Source organism: Ornithodoros turicata, chromosome 1, assembly GCF_037126465.1.
Source record: "Ornithodoros turicata isolate Travis chromosome 1, ASM3712646v1, whole genome shotgun sequence".
Lineage (NCBI taxonomy): Eukaryota > Metazoa > Arthropoda > Arachnida > Ixodida > Argasidae > Ornithodoros > Ornithodoros turicata.
Genome location: NC_088201.1, coordinates 192,406,971 through 192,430,343, shown reverse-complemented (window position 1 = coordinate 192,430,343; position 23,373 = coordinate 192,406,971). Strand labels below are relative to the sequence as shown.

The following is a 23,373-nucleotide window of genomic DNA, read 5'->3' as shown; positions in this document are numbered from 1 at the left end:
GCCGGCGACTAACTGCGGAACTGACTAACTGGCCGTGAATTTGAAACCGATGCGTCCGTCACATCATATAGACGCTGACGGATGGTCGTACTAAAACGCAATTGTGTGGGCCATGCAGGCTTTAAAGGGGCACTAAAATACAAAAACAACGTGCTCTCAGATGAAAGTCCGTGTTTCAGTTAGTATCATTCAAACAAAATCAGTTCACAAATCGCTACCATTTAGAAGAAAAACGCTATGGAAACAGAGCCGTGTTTTGCGGCACCGAATGGGATCCCCAGGAGGCAAAGATTTGAGTCATCCAATGAGACAGCAGGACAAGCGTGCCCATACCTACCGTGGGCTTGTGCATTTGGAACGGGTCCGATCGTAGTGTTCCTTATAAGCGCGGCATGATGCGCACTGCTGATTTTTTTCAATGCCGATTCTCTGGATTGTAGCTCACAATAGTTTTCGCGAATGTTCCACGTACAACATCTATCGTCATGTCCTTCGGACAGCGACGCAACGCGCACTGGGTATTTTCATTTTAAATCGAACAACGTGCGAAAGTCGTATTTTTTAATTCGCCTACAAAAAATATATGTTAGATGACAGCTCAAACGACGCTAATCGCGCCACGTGCGACGCTCGTGCGTGGAGTAGTTTCCGCTTGGGAAAGCAGGAAAGTCAGAGGCTGCTTGAGCGCGCTTTCTTCTGGATCGACTTTGACGGGATCTAGCACCGCTGACTTTTTGCCTAGGAACTGGAGGTTTTTTGTGGTTGTACGCTGCACCATAGACACTGTCGACAGCCACCCACAGAATTCTGAGGGCCACAGATTTTCTGTTTAAAAAATGCCAAACTTGGCGTAAACGTTCAAAAAGGCCAAACTTTGTTACCAATTTGCTTCATCACGGAACGTCTGAGGACATCCAGCTTAGTGCCATTCGATAGGACGTTGAAAGAACTTTCGTGCTGTATAAAGTTCGTTTTTCTCAGTCCAGCGCTTTCTGCGTTATTGGCTTGGGAATCGCACATGGTAGGCGAAAATTGCCAATGTTGCATCTCAATTTTCTCAAAAATGCCATTTTCGATTTCCTTGGTTATTTTTGAAAAGGTGGCGTCATGTCTCTACTTTAGACCCCAAGTGAGACAGTCTTTTATTTTTACCTAAGAGACGCGCAGCGATTTTTTTTGGTCAGGCATGGTCCACGAGACTGTAGCCTTGAGCGCCCCAACCACGAGCACGCGACCTTCAACCTCTTCTTTGCTGCAGGTCTCCCGCTGACGGAGTAATCAATGACCACACTGCGTGAGCTTGTTGTAGTATCCCCAGAACATTACTTTACGTTTACCCAATGGTCTCCCAGTTCCGTCAGGCTCATTCAAACCGTGGGAGAGTACATGAGTTGCTTGTGCGCCCTTGACTAGAAGCCCCAGTCCGCGAACATACCGACGAAGTAGTGAGAAGAAACGAAGCGCTTCGTAAAGATCTTTATCCAGTAGTAACATCGTAGCTTTTGTTTCAGGTTGCCGCCAGTCCCCCAGGCAGTGTGAAATTCACATCCTTTTCATTGGTAAAAGAACGTTGTGGAAGTTTCGCAAAACGTAAAATGTGCCCATTGCGAGACCCCTGCAGGTGATGGCTGACACCATTGGATTAGTATCATCCGAAAGCTTTACAGGACCTTTCACATGATATAAAGTGACTGGGTTCAAGCGCATTTTTCGTCCGCATAGTATCGCAAAACCACGAGTGGTACGTGAAAATTTTGCATATTCGATCTTAATTATTTCTAAAACGCAGGAATATTTTTCACGATTTGTTCCACAGGGGCAGAATTATGCCTGTACTTTGCGCTGCTGGTAAGGTAGGTACCTTTTTTCTTTTTGATTGAGACGCAGGGCTACCTTTCCCTGGAGCGATTTTTTCACACAAAGGCGCTCCTCGTATCTTTACGAGCGCGCTTTGCTTCGTAGCCTTTGCTTCGTAATTTATTGCCCAGATGGTGCGTTCTGTACTTATTTTGCACTTATGGTACGTATGTTTATTTTTTCCTTTGGAGACGCAGGGCAGTACTTTCGTGGGCGCCTTGAATTTGCTATTACGCACTTTCATGGGAGTCGCACGCACGACGTGTGCGTATGCACGTGCGCATATTCACGACTCTCCCGCACATGTGCTTGAGGACTGGGGCTTCTCGTCAAGGGCACACAAGCAACTCATGTACTCTCCCACGGTTTGAATGGGCCTGACGGAACTGGGAGACCATTGGGTAAACTTGAGGTTCCGAGTTAGCTGCATTCATTTGCGAGTTATTAAATTCTTAGAAGGACTAATCGCAGTAGCAGACGAATTCTGACTTTATATGTCCACGTAGCGAATGATGGAGAGGAGACAATAAGCAGGCGGCCTTCTGTGTCTAGGTGGCGCTGCATGTCGCCGGGTTTTGGGTTTCGGCTCATTTGCATGTCAAAGTTTTGGGATGGATATCTTAAAGGGGTTGAGAAACCACACGGATAGACCTTTGTCTCTGACAGAGTCTGTTCGCCTTACTCCACGCACTCCGTACTCAAAGTCCCACCTCCCACCTCCTACTATTTTTTATGCTACACGGTTTTAAAAATCTCCCATTTTTGAGGCCCCCGCCGACCGTGGCGCCAAACGGTGCCAGGCAGCTCCATGAAGTCGGCGGGAAGTGACGCCTTGACCGGTTGCTCTATGGCTCTACGTCATAGCCCTTCCGCTCATTTCACTTCGCCGCGTCGCGTCCCAGCGCTCGCCGCGGCCCTGTTTACAGGCGTCGTCATGAGAACGGGAACTCCGCACTTCCGTGGCGCACTCTGTACTACGTCATACCGAGATCGGGCGAGGAGGAGGTGAGCCAAGGGTGAAAGGAGGATCTCCTCATATTCAAAGCGTCATAACTCCGTGGCGCGGAAGCGCAGCGTGAAAGGGTTTCGGCGGAGATGTTTGGCACCAATAGACCTACATTTCAAACATCATTTTGTGTAATATTTGGATTTGGATTCACAACCCCTTTAACGCACGTGCGCGTTTCCGGATTTTTTAAATGATGGAATGACGTTCAACGAGCATTGTCTCCCGTTCTGCAATCTCGCTGTCGCCCGAAATTCCCTAATTAAAGAAGTAATGTATTTTCGGTAATCTTCGAGAGGATGCTGCTCACAGCTTCTTATAAAAGTCGGTAATTTAACTACTTGTTAGGGTAACTAATTTTGAATTGCTATAAGATAATAATGCCTATATGGAATTACAGACATACTGCACAGAAAAATATAAATACTATTCGGTTTTTCCTCATTTATGCAAACATTGGAATTCACTGACTGACAACCTTAAAGGTACTATAAAGCAGTCGAGGTCGAACCTATGCAATCAGCATGACGTGAGAGTGCTAGATTCAAAGGTTCAGCACAACAAATAATATGCGCAGGAGTTTACTCTAAGTATTTTTAATTGGTAAATAAAAACCCAGTCAAGAATGTCGGGGCGACGCATGGTGGGAAGAAGTCCTCAATTTGTCGAGCAACCCTGTAAACAAGGAGACCGATAAACAGATGGCTTTCCTGCTGGGATTTGCAAATACTACTTTTTGAGAAAATGTAATTTGTGTGAAAGAAAATAAACAAAAGCCGAATCTTGCACTCAGTAGCTAAACGTCTATACCTGGGCCTTGTTTCAGCACCGTGGCGCTGCTATCGTACGTCGCTCTGCTTGGCCCAGAGCCGTGCGCATGAGACATTTTCGCCGCCGTACTTGGCGGAGTTGGCGTTTCGTCGGTCTGCTTCGCCACAGTGTTGCCAGTAGATTTAAATTTGCATTTTTTCGGGAGCTATAACGTCTATGTGAGAAAATTTTGCGGCATTTTACTCCTGAGGACGTACACAATTCAGGGCTCACAAAACATGAAGTTGCACCTCGACTGCTTTATAGTACCTTTAATGTGTCCAGAAAACATTGAGAACGTTTTAGCCAGATTGCATCTTTGTCGAAATAATTTTGCGTTTAAAGCTTCTTTTGTTTAGAATCTGTGTAAAATTTCTAGTCTTGGGTTGTGTGGTTGGATTGATTGATTGGTAAAAGCAAAAAAAGGAAGATGTTAGTCCCTTGTGTCGTAGGAATATATCCTAATTATTTTCGTTGTATGCTTGTTTCGTGTAAGGAAAGGTTTGTGTATATTATGAATTTATGATGTAACTCTAATTCAATTACTTTTATGAGCATGCAGTTGGAATTGTAATTCAATTACTTCTGAAAAGTAATCTTTACAGCACTGCTCAGGACCGTAGTACGCGCTGCACTCACACTCACGTACACTAACATAGATCAGTCGTGGGCAGTACTTAAGGTACCAAGTACTACTTTAAGATGTACCAGCATTCCTAGATTACTGCTCTAACTCAGTTGCAGTGTAGTTGACGAGTACTTTAAGTATAATTCCCAGTGCTTTTTACTTCACTTTAAGTACATTTAATATGTGGTACTTTGTACTGTATTTCAAGTACCATTCATGCTAAGTACTTTGCACATTACTTGGAGTACAATTTTGGGGTATTTTGCCCATCACTGACATAGGTACAGTTACGTACTACAGGATACACTTACCTGTACTTCAATAGACCTTTTGCCACCGCGGAGGTATAACAGCGAAAAAGAACACAGTTACGACTTGTACCTGAATACTTGGAAGCCCGGAAAGTAGTACTGTACTTTTACTAGTATACTCTACTTGTAGTACAGTGCTTCGTGCCGGCTCTTTCTTGTCCCATTAGTGTTTTTGTTTTCCGTGCACTGGGGTTTGTATCGATTTTAGATAGTACTCTCACATTGCAGAAGGGTGACAAAAAATGAACAGACGCGCCATAGTCCCATAGACCTGGTAGACCTCACTGTTGTTGATGGGCACCGTTCAAAATAAATTATTATTATTATTATTATTATTATTAATAGAGATCCAAAAATAAAAGTGAAACTCGAACACAAACTTCGAAAGTGGATTGATTGGCAGTACGAACCACGAGAGAGAACGGATCCAGTCGTCAGACTCCCGGGAACACTGCCAAGAAGGAGTCCGTTAATTGCGAGCTGGCACGATAGCTGAGAGCGGCGCAGAAAGCAGACGTCTTAATCCAATACTAGTTTTTTTTTTCTTCTTCGGCTTTCTTTTAAAAGTGGTGGTGGTGGTGGTGATGGCGATAGGGCTTGCCGTTGTCGGCCTCACGTATGTGGGCAACGTCACGACTGACGCCCTGGGGGAATGTGCGTCCTGGGCCGACTTCTAAGGGAACTGTGCCGACATATGTCTGAAAGCGTCTGAGGAATCTTTTAAAAGTGCTGCTCGTGACACGGCTGTCTCAAATCGCCGATCAGTGGATCCGCAGTCCGTGCTACCGTGGTTGCCCTCCGAAATACTGTCAATATTGTATTTCAAGGTAGACCACATGCTGCACATGTTTATTACTCTAAACGAATGGTCTTGCGACACATCAAGATTTAGGATGGGATAAACAGCGTGACGCTAATTTCAGACAACCGTGTCGCGAGGTGCAATGCCGGGAAATTTAGTGCTTTAATGCCTTGACGCCCCAATTTCCGCCGTAATTGTACTCATAATTTTTCTGGAAAATTGAAATCGAAAATTACGGGCAACACTGTGTCAAAGTGGCCACCAACTGCGCACTCATTGTCGAGTACGGCGGCAGAGCTACACTGCACTCGGACGACACTGTAAAGCGAAATAAGATGGCTACTTGTCCGCTACGTAGCCATCAGTGGCACCAAATCTATGGTGGCTAGATGAATATTGTCCAGTGTGAGGGGCGCCGCAGCCCATTCGACCCGTTCGCGGAAGACGCCGTCAGGTGGCGCGCCAACGCAGATGTATGCGAAGATTCTCCCGAACGCTCCCGAAGCGCGTCTGCTGAACGGGCCGTTTTCGCCCGTGTGGCCGAGAAGTTTTGCGGAGGAATGAAACGGTGAGGGGTAAATATCAATGGAAAACAAAACAGTAATGGTCATAGCTTAAAACACATTGAAGATCGCTTATTCAAGCATGCAAAGGAACAGGTACTCAGCTTTGTAAGTCCCATGCGTAGCTTGGACGTGACAAAGCTGATGGCAACCATCCCTTTCAACTTTTGTATCTCTTTTATCAGGTTTTTTTTTGTTCATTCTTACTTTTAGTACCTTTTTATTTTTTAATGTCACAGCAACAAGGCCGGTTAATCTTTCTTTTTGTTCCTCGATGCGTAAAGTTTCCTATCAGTCAATGAAGACACGATCATCGCCAAATTTCAACCTGGCAATGCCAAAACAAGATTTATTGTACACAGCAATAGCGACAACCTGTTTCGTCCCCTCATCATGATATATATGTACATATATATGCACACAATGAAAACAAATAACATCTGTACACGAGCCTGAATGCTCACATAAGTGTATTCACTGGAGACGCGCCTCCTTTGAAGGTTTCTGCTTTTTGCTCCGCTCTGCGCAAGGACGGTTAATGCCCCTTACGGGGAAGTGCACTCTCATCACAGCATAGAATTTTACAGTGTTCATAATGAGATATTCACTATGGGTTTGACAGCCAACAAGGCTTCTCAAGGCTTCGCCTAGCCAGTAATGGGGAAAAAAAAAGTACCTGGCGTCATTAGTTCTTGAAGTACAGTACAAGTACCCAATTCCAAATGTAGTTCAAGTAAAGTACAAAATACAAGGCAAAGTACTTCAAGTATTCTTCAAGTACATTGAATTTATTTTGTATCACATTGCATTTCACTCTTTAGTATATGTGTCCTGTTTGTTTGGCAAATCTGTACCGAGCATTTTTGTCAAATGCTCTAAAGCCATAAAGTCCGAGGTTAAGTGCTAACCCGTGAATATGAACTTAATGAGATGACATAATTTGGAGCTACATGTAAAGAGGTAATGGGTCATCTGGGCTGTGATTGTGCCTAGTGTGGTGTTCCGGTACTAATCCTCTGCTATAACAGGCTAGGAAATTTCAAGGGGGGGGGGGGAAGTACAAGCCAGCGGAGATTATATATTTCTGGGCATTCCATGCTTGCTTTTTGAAATACAACATGTTTAAAAAAAGAATATAAAGAAAGTAAAAAAGGATGAAGCACAATGTAAGCCATCATTTTTATATTATTATTTTGCAGCAATATGTAATCCATGTGACCAATTAAAACAAAACGTAAAATGTCAGAAATGAAAGCATGTGTGTCTTTCAGAGTGTTCATCATGTAATGCGATCACACATTGTGATATAAAATGATTATGAATTGCCAATGAAGGAAACAATATAAAAAAGCATAGAACCCTGCATGGGAAGAACTGAAACGACAATTGACCAAGTCATTGTGCTGCCGGTTGCAGTGTCATAATGTGTGGATGTCTGTGCATTCCATGCGTTTTACATACTAGTCATAGAAGTGTTGATACTCTTTCAACGTTCCAAGCCTCTCAACAATAAATTTGCTTCAACAAATATGCTCTTTAAGGTGCCCTTTTTGGTAAAATGTCAGACTGGGACTCTTAGTACTGCATCCCACTAAAAGCATTGATGGGTATTTGATGAGCATTTTCGATACTCTTTTGCACAGACCACTGTTGCTTGACGAATATCGCATTATTTCCCGAATAGACGTCTCGCCGTTTGTAAACAAATGGCGTCATAGTGCTCGACAGCGCCACCAATTTGGTAGAGTTGAACTACCCTCGAAGCTAGGGGGCGAAGGCCACGGCTTTGAGAGGATAACGATGGTCCCCGAAAGGGACGCCACATTCGATCCCACTTTTCTTTCAGTGGGAGGCAGCGAAGGAAGTGCCCATTCGTGGAACCCTGCCCTCCCCTACCCGTCCGATTTGTTTCGGTTTCAGTCTGTCGACCAACGTCATGACGCCGTTTTTCGGGTAGAGGTCTATTGCGCGAATTTCGCATTTCCCCGAATGCCGCACACAGTCGTTTTATGGTCTCTTTTGTGTGCACAAATCAGTTACGCCGTATAAACCTCAAGCCGAGAAACGTCATCATGACGTTGGTAGACAGACTGAAACCAAAATAAATCTGAAGGGGAGGGCTGGGTTCCACGAATGGACACTTGTTAGCTGCCTCCTATTGAGAGAGAAGTATTACCGAAGGTCGCGTCCCTTTCAGGGGCCATTGTAATCCCTTCGAGACCGTGGCTTTCGGGCGCCCAAGCAAGCAATGGCCGACGGTTGGCAAAAGGTCGGGTGACAGTTGGCCAACGGCTCTTTCGGCCATCCAACGTTGGCACAGCGTTGCACATTGCGGAAAGCCGTCGGCCAGGGTACAGATCCGTATCAAGAAACGAGCTCGTTGGCCAAGCACTTGCCAAAGCTTTGATCAGTCTCGCATGGGGGAGAGGGAAACGTCGAATGGTCTAGCGCTGCATAAGTTGGACTTTCGATGGACCAAGGGCATTTCTCAAAACTAAAGCAGTAAGAAACAGAAGCATTACCTTCATGGCGAGTTAATACGACAAGCAATTCATCATTTCAGTGTCGTTTGTCTACGCGCCAAATTAAACTTAGACACGCCTCACCCTTCATTTTGACACACACGCGAAGAGGTCTCTCGAATTTGCGGAAGCTCGTGAGACAAGTTATATGTATAGTATCTGTTCCTCAGGAAACGTTGTGGGAAATACGATTAACAAACAAATAATGGTATATCGCTACCTTACGCCGCGAGACAATTGAGTCTGAAAATGAGGGACGCCGCAGGAATGCTGTGGTCTGTACCTTGGCACAAGCTTGGCACAACGTAGGCTGGACAATGCTTGACAAATCGTTGGCCAAGGTACAGATCCGTATCAAGAAACAAGCTTGTTGGCCGATGATGTACCAAGCAAGGCCCTAGCTTGGCCCGACCTTTGTTTGTTGCTTGGGCGCGACCAGGCCTCCATAGCTCCCCGCATTCGCGGCAGTAGAAAAATAAAATCACGTCATAGTCACGTGGTATTACATCGTCAGGCATCATGACGGATGCCCATTGGCCGAAGGAGGTTGCGCGCTCCGGGATTGATTGACAAAGTTTCGAAATATCTGACAGCTCACTTTTCGCGGGCAGTCTGGGGGCAGTCGGCCAGGCAGGCAGCTCCAAGCAAGGTCGCTGTGTCTCCGCGGCTCGCCGATGTCGGTTGACCGCAACGACCAAAGAGGAAGTGTATTCGCGGGTTTGTTCGTGAGTTATAGTGACTCTGGCCATGTACTGATCTCCGATAAAGTATCAACCTACGGACATTCTAGCCGGGTCGGAACTGGAATGCTTGGTGAGGTGACGCCTGAGGAACACTTTCGAGCGCTGTCGCATTTTCAAGTACACTGACTAAGAAGAGAGTGCTCGTAACGACAAAAGTATTTCCCGTGACTGTGTGACCTTCGGTGCATCGCCAGTATGAGAAGAAGATGCTCATCTGTGAAACGCACGCACTCGTGGACTTCCCTCGCCTCCAGAATTAGACTCTGTGTGTGCTTTGCAAGTTCGAACTTGGTTTGGTTGCAGTCTATTCAACGAACGAAACGTCCTGTACGCACGGTGAATATATGAGTCAAACATTTGAGTCTGTACGTTGCATCAATAAATATGTATTTACCCTATCAAAAATGTCTTAGTTATTTTGGAATAACGGGCGCCAGGTATGAAAACCAGTAGAAGTCAATGGTAGCTAGGGCCGGCCGAGAGCCGAGCCAAACGGAGAGGTTGCTGTGTGGCTGACTGCTAGGCATCACGACGCATTTTCATTGGTCGTATGTCCAGCGTTGCCTGAATTATCTCAAACTATGGGCTCGATGGGGAGCTGTGGGCGCCTGGGCGCGACCTTCTTCGCCTGTAGCTTCGAGCGTAGTTCAACTCTACCAAATTGGTGGCGCTGTCGAACACTATGACGTCATTTGTTTATAAACAGGGAGAGGTCTATTGCCCGCGGCTTATCTGCGAGTGCGCCTTATCTGCCCGAAAATTTTCAAAACGTTCCTAGAAACGTGTCTTGCGTCCGATCTGCGGTGCGGCTTATACGCGTGAAATTACGATATTAGGTGTTCCTTTCCACATGCATAACTTGTGCTGGGCTCATAAGCAACAAGCTTTTTCCCCGTCCCAGTTGGGATAGGTTCCTCATAGGTGTCTCGAAAAAAACTCAATGCTTCAAGGCTTACTGAATAAGCGTTTTTAATTCCCCATACATTACAGTGAGACCCCCCTAGTACAGACCACCATAAGAGCAGTGTCTACTGAAGGCAGGTGTCCTCACAAGCTTGAGGTATCCGTAAATGGGAGAGGTTCCACTGTAAAAAAAAAAAGATATTGAGGTTGGTTATTCAACAGGGTTCTTCCTCAGCACTTGGAAGCCAGTGGTTTATCCAGAATAGCAAGCACGGAGAAGTGGGTTGCAAAAAAACAGCTCTATGTATTGTTGACGATATGTGTCCTTAGCTGAAATAACAAAGCCCCCCCCCCCCCTCCCCGCAGGAGATGCACAGGTGAGAAAAGAAGGGTGCCATTTGTGTGAATGCTCTCTGCATTTGCAGATCACATTCGTCAACTCATATATGAACAGCCAATAAAATTTTGCGCCCACTCAAGCAGTTTCACTCTCGCAGGGTATGCCAGAGGTGGTACGACCTCTCTCGCAGCCAGGCCCTCTGGACCAGCATCGATGCCAGCGATCCGGAGATCACCGCCAGCCAGATGGAGCAGCTGGCCGGACTCCTCACTCCGTCGGTCCAGCGGCTCCATGTCACCTCGTCGCCGCGTCACTGCAGACTCTTCCTCACTGCCAACGCCCTCCGCGACCTTCGCAGGCGCTGCCCGTTCCTTTCCACCCTCATCGTGGACAACGCTTCGCTGGCCGTCCTCAACGACTACTCGTCCATCACTGTGGCAGACCTTCCGCCCACCCTCCGGACTCTGTCCCTTCGACGTTCCTTCTTCCAGGCAGACCGCTTCTTCGCCCTCCTCGCTGTCCAGAACCTTAGCGTGCTCGACCTGAGCTTCTGCTGGTGCGTGTCAGAGTCGGACATTCCCTTCCTGACGCAGCTTCCCAACCTGCACGAACTCTACCTCGAACAGTGCGAGGCGATCCGCGACACCGGCATCGCGCTCATGGTGAGCCACGGGAGGAACCTGAGGATCCTCGCCGTGGACGGGACGCGGATCACGGACGAAGCGCTGCGGACCATCGCGGAGAACTGCACCGTCCTGGAGAAGCTGTACTTTGGTCGGACAGCGGTGACCGACGTCGGAGTGTCGTATCTGTGCACCAAGGGCGGCCACCTGCCGCTGCGGGAACTGTGCCTGTTGCAGACGTGCGTGTCGCCCGAGGCGGCCAAGTCGCTGTTGGCGACCTTTCCGCACCTGGGCTGGTTCAACTTCGACCAGCCCGTCGACCGCACGCGGAGGTTCAGTGTGCGCAGGAGGCCCTGGGAGTTCTGGGAGATCTGCAACCACTTTCTGGTGAGATGGGGTTGGAGTGGATGGGGATGGAACGATGGGCTGTAGTCTGCACGTTGAGAGGTCAAAGTGAAGTGGTGCGCGAGTGATGGTCTGCGTTTCAGACACCCTGTCCTACACAGCACCCTTTTGCCAGGTAGGAAGGGAAGGTGCACTGCCCGCTTACGGGGATGTGCTGCAAGATCTGTGTCGGGGGAACTCCTGCCGCTAGGACTCGTGGTTGGTCGAGTGTCATTTTACTCTCGTTATTTATTTATTTTTTACTGCGTTTTAGTTTTTTAATGTCCAAAGAGATGTGTACCGACTACTGCAACTGCTTAAAGGGACAGTCCACTTCAGATACACCAATGTGCTTCGCGGTTGGCTGCACATTGATGCCGGTGCTCTGCCACGGGGTGTGTGTGTGGAATTGGAAACTTGGATTGACGTTTCTTTTGCTTCCACCCTGCTGTCAAACAGCGTATGTAATAAAATTTAAAAAAATATCCAACAACGATGTGCCACAGCTTAGGATAAGCATGTTCTACCTCATCTAAGCGATTGAGCGATTAACGTTCGATGGGTCAGTTGCTCTGGACTGAAACGATAATAATTACTTCCAGTTCACTAATAAATTGATGTCACTCAAAAATTCGATACCCAAAATACAAGTGCTGTGGTGAACATTACAGATTTCTAGCAATTTTTGAGTCTTCACAGATTTTGATTTAATGAGGGGTAGGTGACTTTGTCGTGCACGAGCATTTCTCTCTCTCCTAGAAACGTCGCTGGTGCCTTTCCACTCAGTGTCCCCCAGGCTTATACTATTGCAGAAATTCTGCTCCGAAGGCAGAAGGCAATCTTAGTGCAACAATGCTGCTAGTCGGGAACCAGTCATATTCCTTCGTGTCATGTTTCCCAAAAAGACAAATTAGTTTTTAGATCACTTCCACGTCACATAGAGCAACCACATTTTAAAAGATCATGCGATCTTGATGGTGTGGATTAGCTAGGATCACACAAATGGGAGGTGCAGTTCTGAGCGGCCCTTTTAAAGAAAACGTCATCCACACGAGAAAGAGGTTTGTGTTACGAAGTCTGCTTGGGATCTGGCTAGGTATATCAGACTTGCAGGTTGTCATTAATCGGCTGTGTCTTTGCACTTTGATGGTCCCGACCAATTTTGAAGTAATCTAAAAGAATGTAAGGAACAATGGGGGGGAACACAACCCTTCTAGCACTTGAGCGCCCAAGGGATGTGGCAGATCCAAGTCAGGCTCTTGGCAAGGTGACAAGAATGTCACTTGCAAGAAAGAAAGAAAAGGTGTGGCTTCAGTTCCTGTCAACTGCCTCCGTCGTGTGGACAAAGTTAGAGCAAGCTTTGTAGCTGGCTATTGATGGAGCTTCAGTGAATACTGTGTCACACAGGAAAATGAAATGCTGTTTCCAGCCAATGACATTCACTCTGAATGCCATTCATTTGCTGCCACACGGGAACACGTAATGACTGCGAAATCAATGCCGTTCTTACTGCCCATCAATTGTCGGGCACCTGCGTTGCGCCTTGCCTTAGTATTGGTTTATCCCTTTTGTGCGTGACTTTTGCATGCGATGGCATTACGTCAGTCTCGATGCTACCATCAGGGAAGAAAGGGACAGTGATACATGTACAGCTCGCACCAGAGTTAACTTGAACACCATTCGGGCCTGCTAATTCTGGTGGTGCTTAGTAGAAATAACGGCGGAGGGTGTTTTTGGAATCTGCTTACAGTTAGAGGGGTGGCCCTCGTCACAAAGGCGTTGTTTTCTTCCTAAGCGCTGCCGGGGCGGCACTCTTCCAGCTTCGCAGGCTGGAGCAGTGTTCAAGCTAACTATGACGTGAGCCGTACATCCAAGTGGTCGGCTGCGTGAGATCTCCAGTTGGCCAGTCGCTTAGGGTCCTGGTTCCCTGTTTTTTTCTTGTTTTTTTTTCTTGGGGGGGGGGGGGGAATTGGGTGCTAGCTTCAAATCTGCAATTTGGGGCAAAGTCAGGTGATACGTTTCGATGTTATCGGGTTACTTCTTTTCTTCTACTTGATCTTCTTTTCTTTCTGTTCAACAAGCCGGCTGAAGTTCAAACATGCATATCCTGCCATTTACAGTGACGAGCACAACATATAACGGCAAATGTGCTTCACGTAGTAGTTTTTTAGTGCACCCAACTAGTATACTTACATGCACGCAAGCTCCTGTTAAAAGTACATGTGACAGTGTGATACGTGATCGGAATTCACCCAAATTTGTCCTAAACTGATTCAGGAGGAAGTAACAGTTAGGAATGGATTTTACCTAAAAAAAAGTCTCGCCCTATTTTTTATTGTTTTGCCGCTTTAAAGGGGGTTGAGACACTTTCATAGATGCAGTTCATTACATCGTGGACGCATTGTCCTGCATGCCAGAATACAGAGGGAGAAAAGAATCATTCTTCTACGTCAAGTCCTTAAACGCATTCCTGAGCAAGGCGCAGACGTCACAGACCTCAGAGTTGCGTCCATTCCCATTCGCAACCCCTTAACGTTTGTCCCGTGTGGTGCCCGCAAAGCTCAAATGGACATCTAAACAATCTTCCCTTGGCGGCATTCGTGTTGGCAACCTTCTCTGCACTCGTTCAGAAGAAATTCCGAATGACATTATGCAAAAATGACATTCGCTTACCGAATCAGTTTGGAGAACCCATTCGCTCTGGCACAGACGGCATTCTATCGTTGTGCAGCACAGACAGCCACCACACATAGTAATAATAATAACAATAAATACTAAGTATATTTAAACAATTATCCAAGTCCAATTTGTGTTGTTTTACCAGCTTACCTATTTTTACATTAAAAAGGACAACGTCACAATTTGCAATGAACTGCCTTTGTTCCCAGTAACACTCAGCACGAGATTTTGTCAGCTATATACAGTTTTTTTTAACCTGGGAAGTATTTTTTATTTTTTTTATCTGAGATCAGCATAGATGCCGTTTTTGCAGTTTAACTCTACGGCTAGGCGGACATCCTTCAGAAGAACGCATGCAACTGCAAGATGAACAGATACCTAAAATTTATTAACTTTAATCAACTCATTAATCTGTGTTGCGACACAAATAAAAAACAACACAAAAATCAGTAACAAATGGATGCATGTGCTCTAGCGTTGTGTGTTCCTAACACTTTGGGATGGTGTGTTCCAGTCCAAGGAAAGGTTAATCTCCATCATTGCGACAATTTGCAGATGACATTCTTTGGTGCCATGTAGCTCTATGTAGCACAAGTGAATGACTTTTGGTATAAATGCCATTCAGTGGAAATGTGAAAGGAAGTGCATCTGGAGAAGAGCCACAGATATTTTGAACAGAGACTGTCCTCCTTCTGGGCAATGGGAATGGCATTCGACGGCCTATGTGATAGGGGGTAGTATAAGGGATGTGGATGATGTTCTTAGTCACCATTCAGTTTCTTTAAACAGTAAAAGATTCTGAAGGTAACAATGTGCACATTCAATGTTCCATTCCACTACAAATAATTTTTTATGACTCCGACACACTACGCCACGTACGCTGTGTTCCGATCGTAGACCAAGCATGTTGATTCATAGTGCCGTTATATCAAAATTAGCTGTTTCCAATGAATTAACCAGCAAGTGCAATTAATTTGGTTACTCACCCTCTAACTGCAATGTCAGTGTTTGGTTAAAAGTCTGCAAACCCCCACTGGTTCCTTCCTGTCACTGCCACCGCAGGACAGGCGCTGACGTAGACAGGCAGCATGTTTGTACTTTTTATTGACTTTTTTTTTATTACTACGTTTTGCGTGTGGCATCGAAAAGGCACCGCCGCCAGCTGAATATGATTACAACCGACAGAGGACTGTCCCTCTAAACAGTGCAAGGACTGCATCAAACCAAAAAGCATCACTCTGTTGCTTTCGAATCGTTTCAGGTCTCAGTTTCTGCAACTATAAATAAGCTTGTGTTACAGCTGGTGCTGCATATATGTTACCACTGGTTTCGTTTTTTTTTGTTGTTGTTGTTGTTGTACACGCAACTCCTCTGTTCCGCTTCTGTACTGCAGAGAATGTGACTCGCATTATTTGTTTCTGGTAACAATACTCCTATTTCGTTGAAAAGCAAGCTTCGTTTATGCTTGGGTTTCCACCTCGAGTGCCACACATGCAACTGTAAATTCTGCCGCAGATTTCAGTAACTCGCAACAAACGAGTGCTGCATCCTGGTGTCTGGAAGACAGTCGCTGGCTGGTACGTGCGGGACTGCTTTCCAGCTCTCTTGAATTTCAACCGTTCTTTGACTAAAACGTTTTTCTACGCATGTTCTAGTAAGTGCGGTGCAGTGTTGAAGGGGCACTAAAATGCCAAAAACAAGTTCACTTCAAATTACATCACACGCCATGTTATTTTCGTTCTTCTTGTACAATTCTGTGCTTTGATTACATTACGAAGCTACAATTAAAATTATACCGTGCTCTTTCTTGCTTCAGCGCTAAGCAGTGAATGCCATTTCAGGTCATGCATCGGTGTGTTTAGCAGTGATGGCCACTAACTACTTCTACAGTAGTTTAACGATAACTACTTCATGATGGAGTAGTTTAACTAGTAGTTCAACTACTTTTCAGGGGAGGTATTTAAAACTACTTCTGTAACTACTGCAATGTATTTTAACTACATCTGTAACTAACCAGCGTTGTCCATCAACACCAATCTCATTCTTTAGTGTTCTCAAACACCTACATGTGAATCACAAGCAGCGATAAAAGTGAAGATTTAGCACAATTGCTCTGCACCTCCATTCTCATCGAACAAGTAGCTCAAGGTAAAAGTCGGAAGCACAGTCGTGCCGTAAAGCTTGCGGCAAAATCGGAAGTAGTTGGCGCGTGCAGTAACCTAACTACTGTAGTTAACTACTCGAAATAGTAGTTTAACTAGTAGCTGCCACTACATTTCTGCAAGTAGTTGACAACTACTTTTTAACTACAACCAGGTAGTTTAACTAGTAGTTTAACGGAACACTACGATTGGACCCGGTCCAAATGCACACGTCCACGCCCATGATAGGTATGCGCGTGCTTCTCCTGCTGTCTCATTGGATGCCGCCAATCTTTGCCTCCCGGGGGATCCCATTCGTTGCCACAAAAAGACGGCTCCGTTTTCACTGCGTTTTTCTTCCAACCGGTAGCGTTGTGCGAACTATAATTTTGTTTGAATTATGCTAACTGAAACACTGACTTTCATTTGAGAGCAAGTTGTCTTTGCATTTTAGTGCCCCTTTAAGCAAAATGTGCTGTCAGATAACAGACAGCCATCTTTAGCAGGTTTGCATTCACCTGGTTTGGGGCAGAGTTATTGTGCAGACAGCTGGCACTTACTTCACCTTTGTTACGCAAGAGCCCATATGCTGTTACAGCCTTTCCGACAGTGACCGTCCTGTTTTCCTGTTTCGAACTGATACTGTCGCATTAATTTTGCACTGTGTGCATATCCTGCGTATATTTGCAAAACTTTGCTGTTCCCCCTCAAATTAGCAGTAATGAACCTCTCTAATCTGCACTGAAATGTGTACGTGGCATGACTTGTGGTGTATGATCGGCGCTGCGTTTTGTGCAACTAGGTGTCAGTAGCGGTGAGGGATGGCTTCCCCATAATTTTGCTTGTGCAGAGTTCTATAGATTTCCAATATATTTTCCAATTTCCAATCAATACAGCATGTGTGTACGCAAAAAGCTGGCATAGCTGCGAAGGTTAGCACGTCCGTGACGCATCCCAGGTGGTCACCGAGCGATAGCCTTTGGAGGTGTAAAAATTGGCGGACGACCTTACCCAAAGATTGCTCATTCAAGCGGCATTTTTTGAACACACTGACGTGTTCCACGGAATAGTAGCATGGGCTTGCACTTTCTCTGCTGAGAATTTAATTTTTGCAAGGTGCAGGAGATGAACGAAATGAATTGGACGTACCACTCGATTTAAAAATGCAGTGACGGAGAAAGTGTCTCTTTCAGGTCACGCTTTTTGTTTACAAAAACTCAGAGATTGGATAAGCTCACTCTTTATTTATTTTTTTTTCCGTTTAGAAGTTACGTCTTTTCAGTGGTTTACGTAGCTGACATTTACCAAATTTCATGTAACTAGTGTAATTAAAGGAACATGCAAAGCACTTGGAACGTATACAGTGTGTCCCAGCTAACTGCGAACAGATTTCTAAAAAAATATATAGGTACTATATCACTTTTTTCAAGATGAAGTCAATTGCAACATAGCATATGGTGAAGGGCACCAGCAAACTCCTAAGGCAATGTCTTAATAAACTTTAAACAACTAACTTTTTAATTATATAAAAGCTACAAGAACGTCCCTATGAGAACATCTGGTCCCTTCAGTCACCTGATACCGCTGCCGTTTTCAGAACAAAAATCCGTACGATAGATCACCCGCAAAAAATTCGTGAAAGAACACCTTTTTTTTTCTTTTTTTTTGTTCATCGCACATTTTCGGAGGCGCGTCTTCCCTTCACCCTTCACCCCTAATGTGAGAGGATGAAGGAGCACAGCGCGTAATCCCGATTTCTAGTTCTCTCAACATATTTTTTTCGAGTCTTTCCATGCCCCTTTAAGTTATTTTCAACAATCTAATTGTCAATTAATCAAATACATTAATTTGAAAGCCACGAAAGTACATTCTAAAAAAACAAACTTCTCGGATCTCTGCGACAGACCTTTTTTTTTTTTTCCTTTCTTGTCCCGCGAGACTCGCAAGGAAGCCACCTCGCAGAGCTGGACAGACAAAGACTCGGCTGAAGTGAAAGAGGAGTGGACAGCGAATAGATTGCGTGCTTACTAATTGTTGTGGTGACATGGACAGAGTGTACACAGCAATACTAACGTGTAACAAAATAAATGTATAGCATTTCAATGGAAATCAGCGATTGAAACTTGTACCCACCTGTGTTGACAAGCTGTAGACAGGACGGCTGTCGACCTTTCGCACTGCCAACGAAAGCAAAGTTTTGTGTGTGTGTGTGTGTGTGGAATGACACGAAAATGTGCTGAATGACGCAGGTTTGCCCAAAACCGAGTGAAAGTGTTTTGCCAAAGATCGAGAAGGGGTTGTGTAGGTGGACAAAATGGTGGAGGAGGACAAAACATGCGATGCGTCGCAAGATAAATTTTTATCCACACGTTACCCGAATAAGTGGTGCACCTGCAAGAACTTCTAAATTAATTAAATTAATTCATTAAGAATTTCTAAAGCTTCAAAAAGAAAAGTGTACCAGCACAAATATGCACACGATGGAATCTGGCGTATTTCGGTTGTAGTCGACCTGTCTTGAGAGCGACGGATCTGGAGAAATGTTCGTTTCATGCACTGGAATCAGGAAGGGAAAGGGCACTAAGTGGAGAGGGCGACGTTACGGACGAGGGGCTCTCCACCATTTTGTACAGAAAAAACATAGCGTAACGTTCGTGCATGAAAAAATCGGGATGAAGCAGAAGGCAACTGCTGAAATTTTGTCCGAGGATCCCCTTAATTTATTAGTTAAAAATTAGTTCGTATTTTTATTAATTTTTAATTTCAAATATTTTTTCGTTTTTCATTGTGAAACACTGTAAAATAGTAACTGTAAAATGGTCATGACTTTTGCAATTTCATTCGTGCCAGAAAAATACAACGCTTTCTCTTTTGACAACGGTGCCCCCCTTTCTGGAAGCGATACCTCACTCATGAGATTTTGAAATGCCAAAACAACTTCCTAGTCTTTTTGAATGCATGCACGATTTTTGTAACATGCAGGTGATGTTTTGCGCCATGTTTGTGTGCGGGGGGGGGTTAAGGCGCGTCCGATTGTGTGTCACGTTTGAGTGAGGACACGTGGTTTGTCAGAAACAAGCAAAAACATTGAAGCTAGTCCTGGAATGATTTCCTTCTGCACACTGTACTGAAAGTTGAAGGCATGTCTGCCATGTTTTACATGGAATGTCGGGCCTTATCTGGTTGGAGTCCCCCACATGTGTACTCAGCTATCACTATGCAAAACACGTGAGAAAATGGAAACTGCACACTTACCGTGCAGTCATTGCTGCATGCGAATGCCATGATGTGTACCCTGATTATGGGGCTGTGATTATGGAAATGTAACTGCTGTGGTTTACAATGTAGTGTATGTACCACTGCAGCTTCATTGAGACCAAAAACTCTCATCTCTGTTAACATTATGTGGGCATCTCTGTGCTATGCCATATGTAGATGCTGTCATGAGCGGATGGAATCGTCCTTTAGGCTCTTTGTGCTTGTTGTTGTTTTTGGGTTCTGCCATAATGAAATTGTTGCTGCAGCTTGTTGTTGCTGCTGCTGCTGTTGTTCCTGTATCCCACAGAGTAAGATGTGGTAGACTGTGCTTAAGTTTTTGTGCTGAGTTAAGCTAACAAAGTTTTCGAAGACAATTCCAGCTGTAGTCCTGATACCAAACAAAAATGGATCAAAGCGCAACACAGAAATATTAACCGCTAACAGAGGTGTATTTGGCAAAACAATCATTCAAAGGAGGAGTAGTTTGTTCTACACCTTAGCTCGACTTGTGATGTCAAAAACAAAACTAAAAAACTGGAGACACATAACGAGATATACTGGATTTTTACTAACATGTGATGCAAGCGATGTAGTCCGACCTTTTCTCCCGCCTGTGATGAAATTCTCGCGTTGACTGCCAATAGAAATAGGTATGACTGGATTTCGTTAGTAGTGTTAGACACCTTACGAGAATACAGATTGAATTTCAAACCACAGATGCATTAGTGGCCTCTTGCAATTTAGACCAAAAGGGGCTGTATGTACATCAGACCAGTGACTTACTGACAAGAATGGCTGCTACGATACTGTGACCTACATTTAAAAGAGACTGTGATGTATAATGGTCATACTCTGCTCTCACATTAGTTTTTTTTTTTTGTTTTTTTTCTTCTGTAGCAGTCTTACATCCCACGACGCCCCTTCTCTAGTCCATCGTCGACTTACGTGTGAAAATTTACCGTACACTAAAGATGTCGTAATGTTACGTACTCGGTCTGTCAGGACGGCCCCAAACCTGTTGTAGCGTTGCTCCTTGGATGTCTAATTACTAGTGCCATGTATGTCCGGGCACTATACAGTAGAGCACTGCACCTGGGCTTGGGCGTTACCTGGGGGGCCCGGGCCAGGCCCATATGCCCAGATTTACTCGAATACTGTGTAACCCCACTTTTTCTTAACCCACGGTAAACTTTTACAGTCCGCTTCACTATGGGTCGGGCCGGGTAGGCTGTAATTTGCTCGGGCATGCATGGGCTCGGCCCTGAAACGTAAAGATTTACCAGGCTTGGGCTGGGCCAGATATGCAGACGTCGGGCTGGGCCGGGCCTGGGTGGGATAATCGAAGGAATGCCAGGCTCGGGCCGGGCCAAATTAATGTGGCCCGTGCAGTGCTCTATTATACGGTAGCTGATTACATTTTGAGTGAAGCCTGTCGGCATTATGCCACAGTGTTGACTACACATCGCCGCATACACAGGCGTGGGTAAATGTGGTGGTGTCCGAGGTGCAATTGTCTCTTTCATAATTGATCCTCCTTAAAGGCCTCGACTTCAAAAACTTCAAAAAAAGTCCATTTCGAGGGCTATGGATGTACCGTACAGCTGCGGATACGGTTAAAAGGGCACCGAAGTACAAAAATTTCTTCTTTGTAGAATGAAAGGCATCGTTACTTTGACAGCAACACAAAAGGAACGGAATTCACCGGATGAGTCGTTTCTGATTTATGAGGAAATGAAACCCGCACTACCCCACAATGTGGAGCGGGCTGTCATTGCTCTCCTCGTACAAATACTGTCTGGGGTTTCGTGCTTTCGGTTTTTATTTATTTTCATGAAATTGGCATCTTTCGGCTATTCTTCTGGCATGTACATGGTTTACTCCGCAGTTATCGGCGAATATAAATCGCAACATAGTAATTTCAAAACTGTGTGTCTCAGCACTCCCTATTAAAACCAAAATCCAGTACAAAAATTGGCCCCTGTGATGCGTCACAAAAGGAGCACCTTATTGATCCAAAGCGAAGTGGTGGTACCTAAATTGTGGAAGCAGAGCTCACTTATTATATAATATTAATATATATATTATAATTAATTATATATTAATAGACTTATTATATAATAGATGCAGGCATACTTTCCCAGGTTCTTGTCCGACATCGCTGCATGCTCTCTGCAGTTTACCACACGCAACGTCGAGAACGCCCTCTATCGCCCAATCTTTCGTCGGACAATCATTTGTATTCATTGTTTTTCGGTTAAAACCAAACTATTTTCCATAGCGGATGGGGCCAGAAAAGATTACCAAAGACGAAAGCCCAATACGTCGCTTTTAATCGTAGTTTCGTAGCAAATGTAATTTTAGAAATAAAGCCGTACAATTTTCGATTTATGCGAGGTTTTTATTTTTGAGTTTTTAAAGGGGCACTACGGTGTAAAAATTTATAACTGTAAGAGCAGTACAAAAGGAACACAATTAATATGTTACGGAGTTTTGTGATTGTAGCACGAAGGAAACCGCCATTTGCGCTTTCCCTCTCCTCTCCTACTTTAAGAGGAGGGATAATACAGGGTCGCCTCCCATTGGTCTCCGCAAACAACCTCCAGTGATGATTGGCCACTCTGTCCAGACTGCTGAGTCGCGCCCCTCGAGAGGGCGAAATGGGGGGTGCGGTAACCGCAGATTGCAGCCTCCTTCACACTTGCATCACGAACGTTGCAACGGATCAATCCTGTTCCTTCTGTGTTGGTGTTAGGGCAATGGCGTCTTTCAATCTTTCGTAATATGCCAGGCCACACTGCTTGCGGACCAGCTGTGCTGCAGAGACATTTTTATAGAACTAGGGTGAGGAGGTTTGAGAGCGACTAACCCTGCTAATGCAAGAGAGTGTCACTATCGTGGAGTTTCTCGGCAGAGTTGCACCACATTTAATCTTATTTACTCGCATAATTTGTGCGCTTTTTCTCCCAAAAAATGTCGGAAAAGTTTGGGGTGCGCGGATAGACCTCTACCTGTTTGTAAACAAATGACGTCGTAGTGTTCGACAACGCCATGAATTTGGTAGAGTTGAACTACGTTCAAAGCTAGTGGCGAACAAGGTCGCGCCCGAAAGCCACGGTCTTGAGGGGATTACGATGGTCTCTGAAAAGAGACACGACCTTCGGTCCTAGTTTTCTTTCAATATGGGGGCAGCGAACAAATGCCCATTCATGAAACCCAGCACTCCCCTTCCAATCTGTTTCGGTTTCAGTCTGTCTACCAACGTCATGATGATGTTTCTCGGGTAGAGGTTTATTGCGCGGGAATGCTCGTTACGGTATTGAAACGTCGCAAAATTTGAAAATTTTGGTATGCCGGTCATATGGGCTCTCGGTAGGCCCAATACTGACGTTATCAATGCACTGCGCAAGTGCCAAAGAGGTACCCGCTGAGACCCGCATGCCAGATATCCGCGCAAATTACGCGATTTTTTATTTTCTTGTCATTTTTCGTGCTAAACTAGGGGTGCGCAAAATATGAGGGTAAATACGGTATTCAAAGCTGCACCACAAAGCTTTAAACTGGAGCCCCTCACCCCCCGCAAAGCTCTGGCAATCCCCGCCGGGAAAACTGTGATGTATTGCACCTCGGACACATTTGCAGTGCGCAGCTCTAGATACAAGAGTAACCGTAGCAACGTGGTGTTGTCATTTCCTCTCTGAGCAGGTGGGCTTGGTTTGATATTTATGCAAAAACACGGCCCCCCCTGTGTGGGGTGCCGTAGATCGAATATGCAAGCATAGTACATACTGTAGGATTAGGGCTTA

At 45.2% G+C, this 23,373-nt stretch overlaps 1 protein-coding gene across 2 annotated transcripts in view; it reads left to right on the top strand.

Moving 5' to 3' along the window:
* The window catches only part of LOC135378900 (F-box/LRR-repeat protein 7-like), a 42,143-nt gene that overhangs the window by 4,520 nt on the left and 14,250 nt on the right, over positions 1–23,373 (top strand). For both annotated transcript variants that reach the window (XM_064612067.1, XM_064612068.1), the window contains exon 2: positions 10,643–11,495. In XM_064612067.1, coding sequence (XP_064468137.1) covers positions 10,643–11,495 — 853 coding nt within the window. The remainder of the gene's footprint in view (positions 1–10,642; positions 11,496–23,373) is intronic.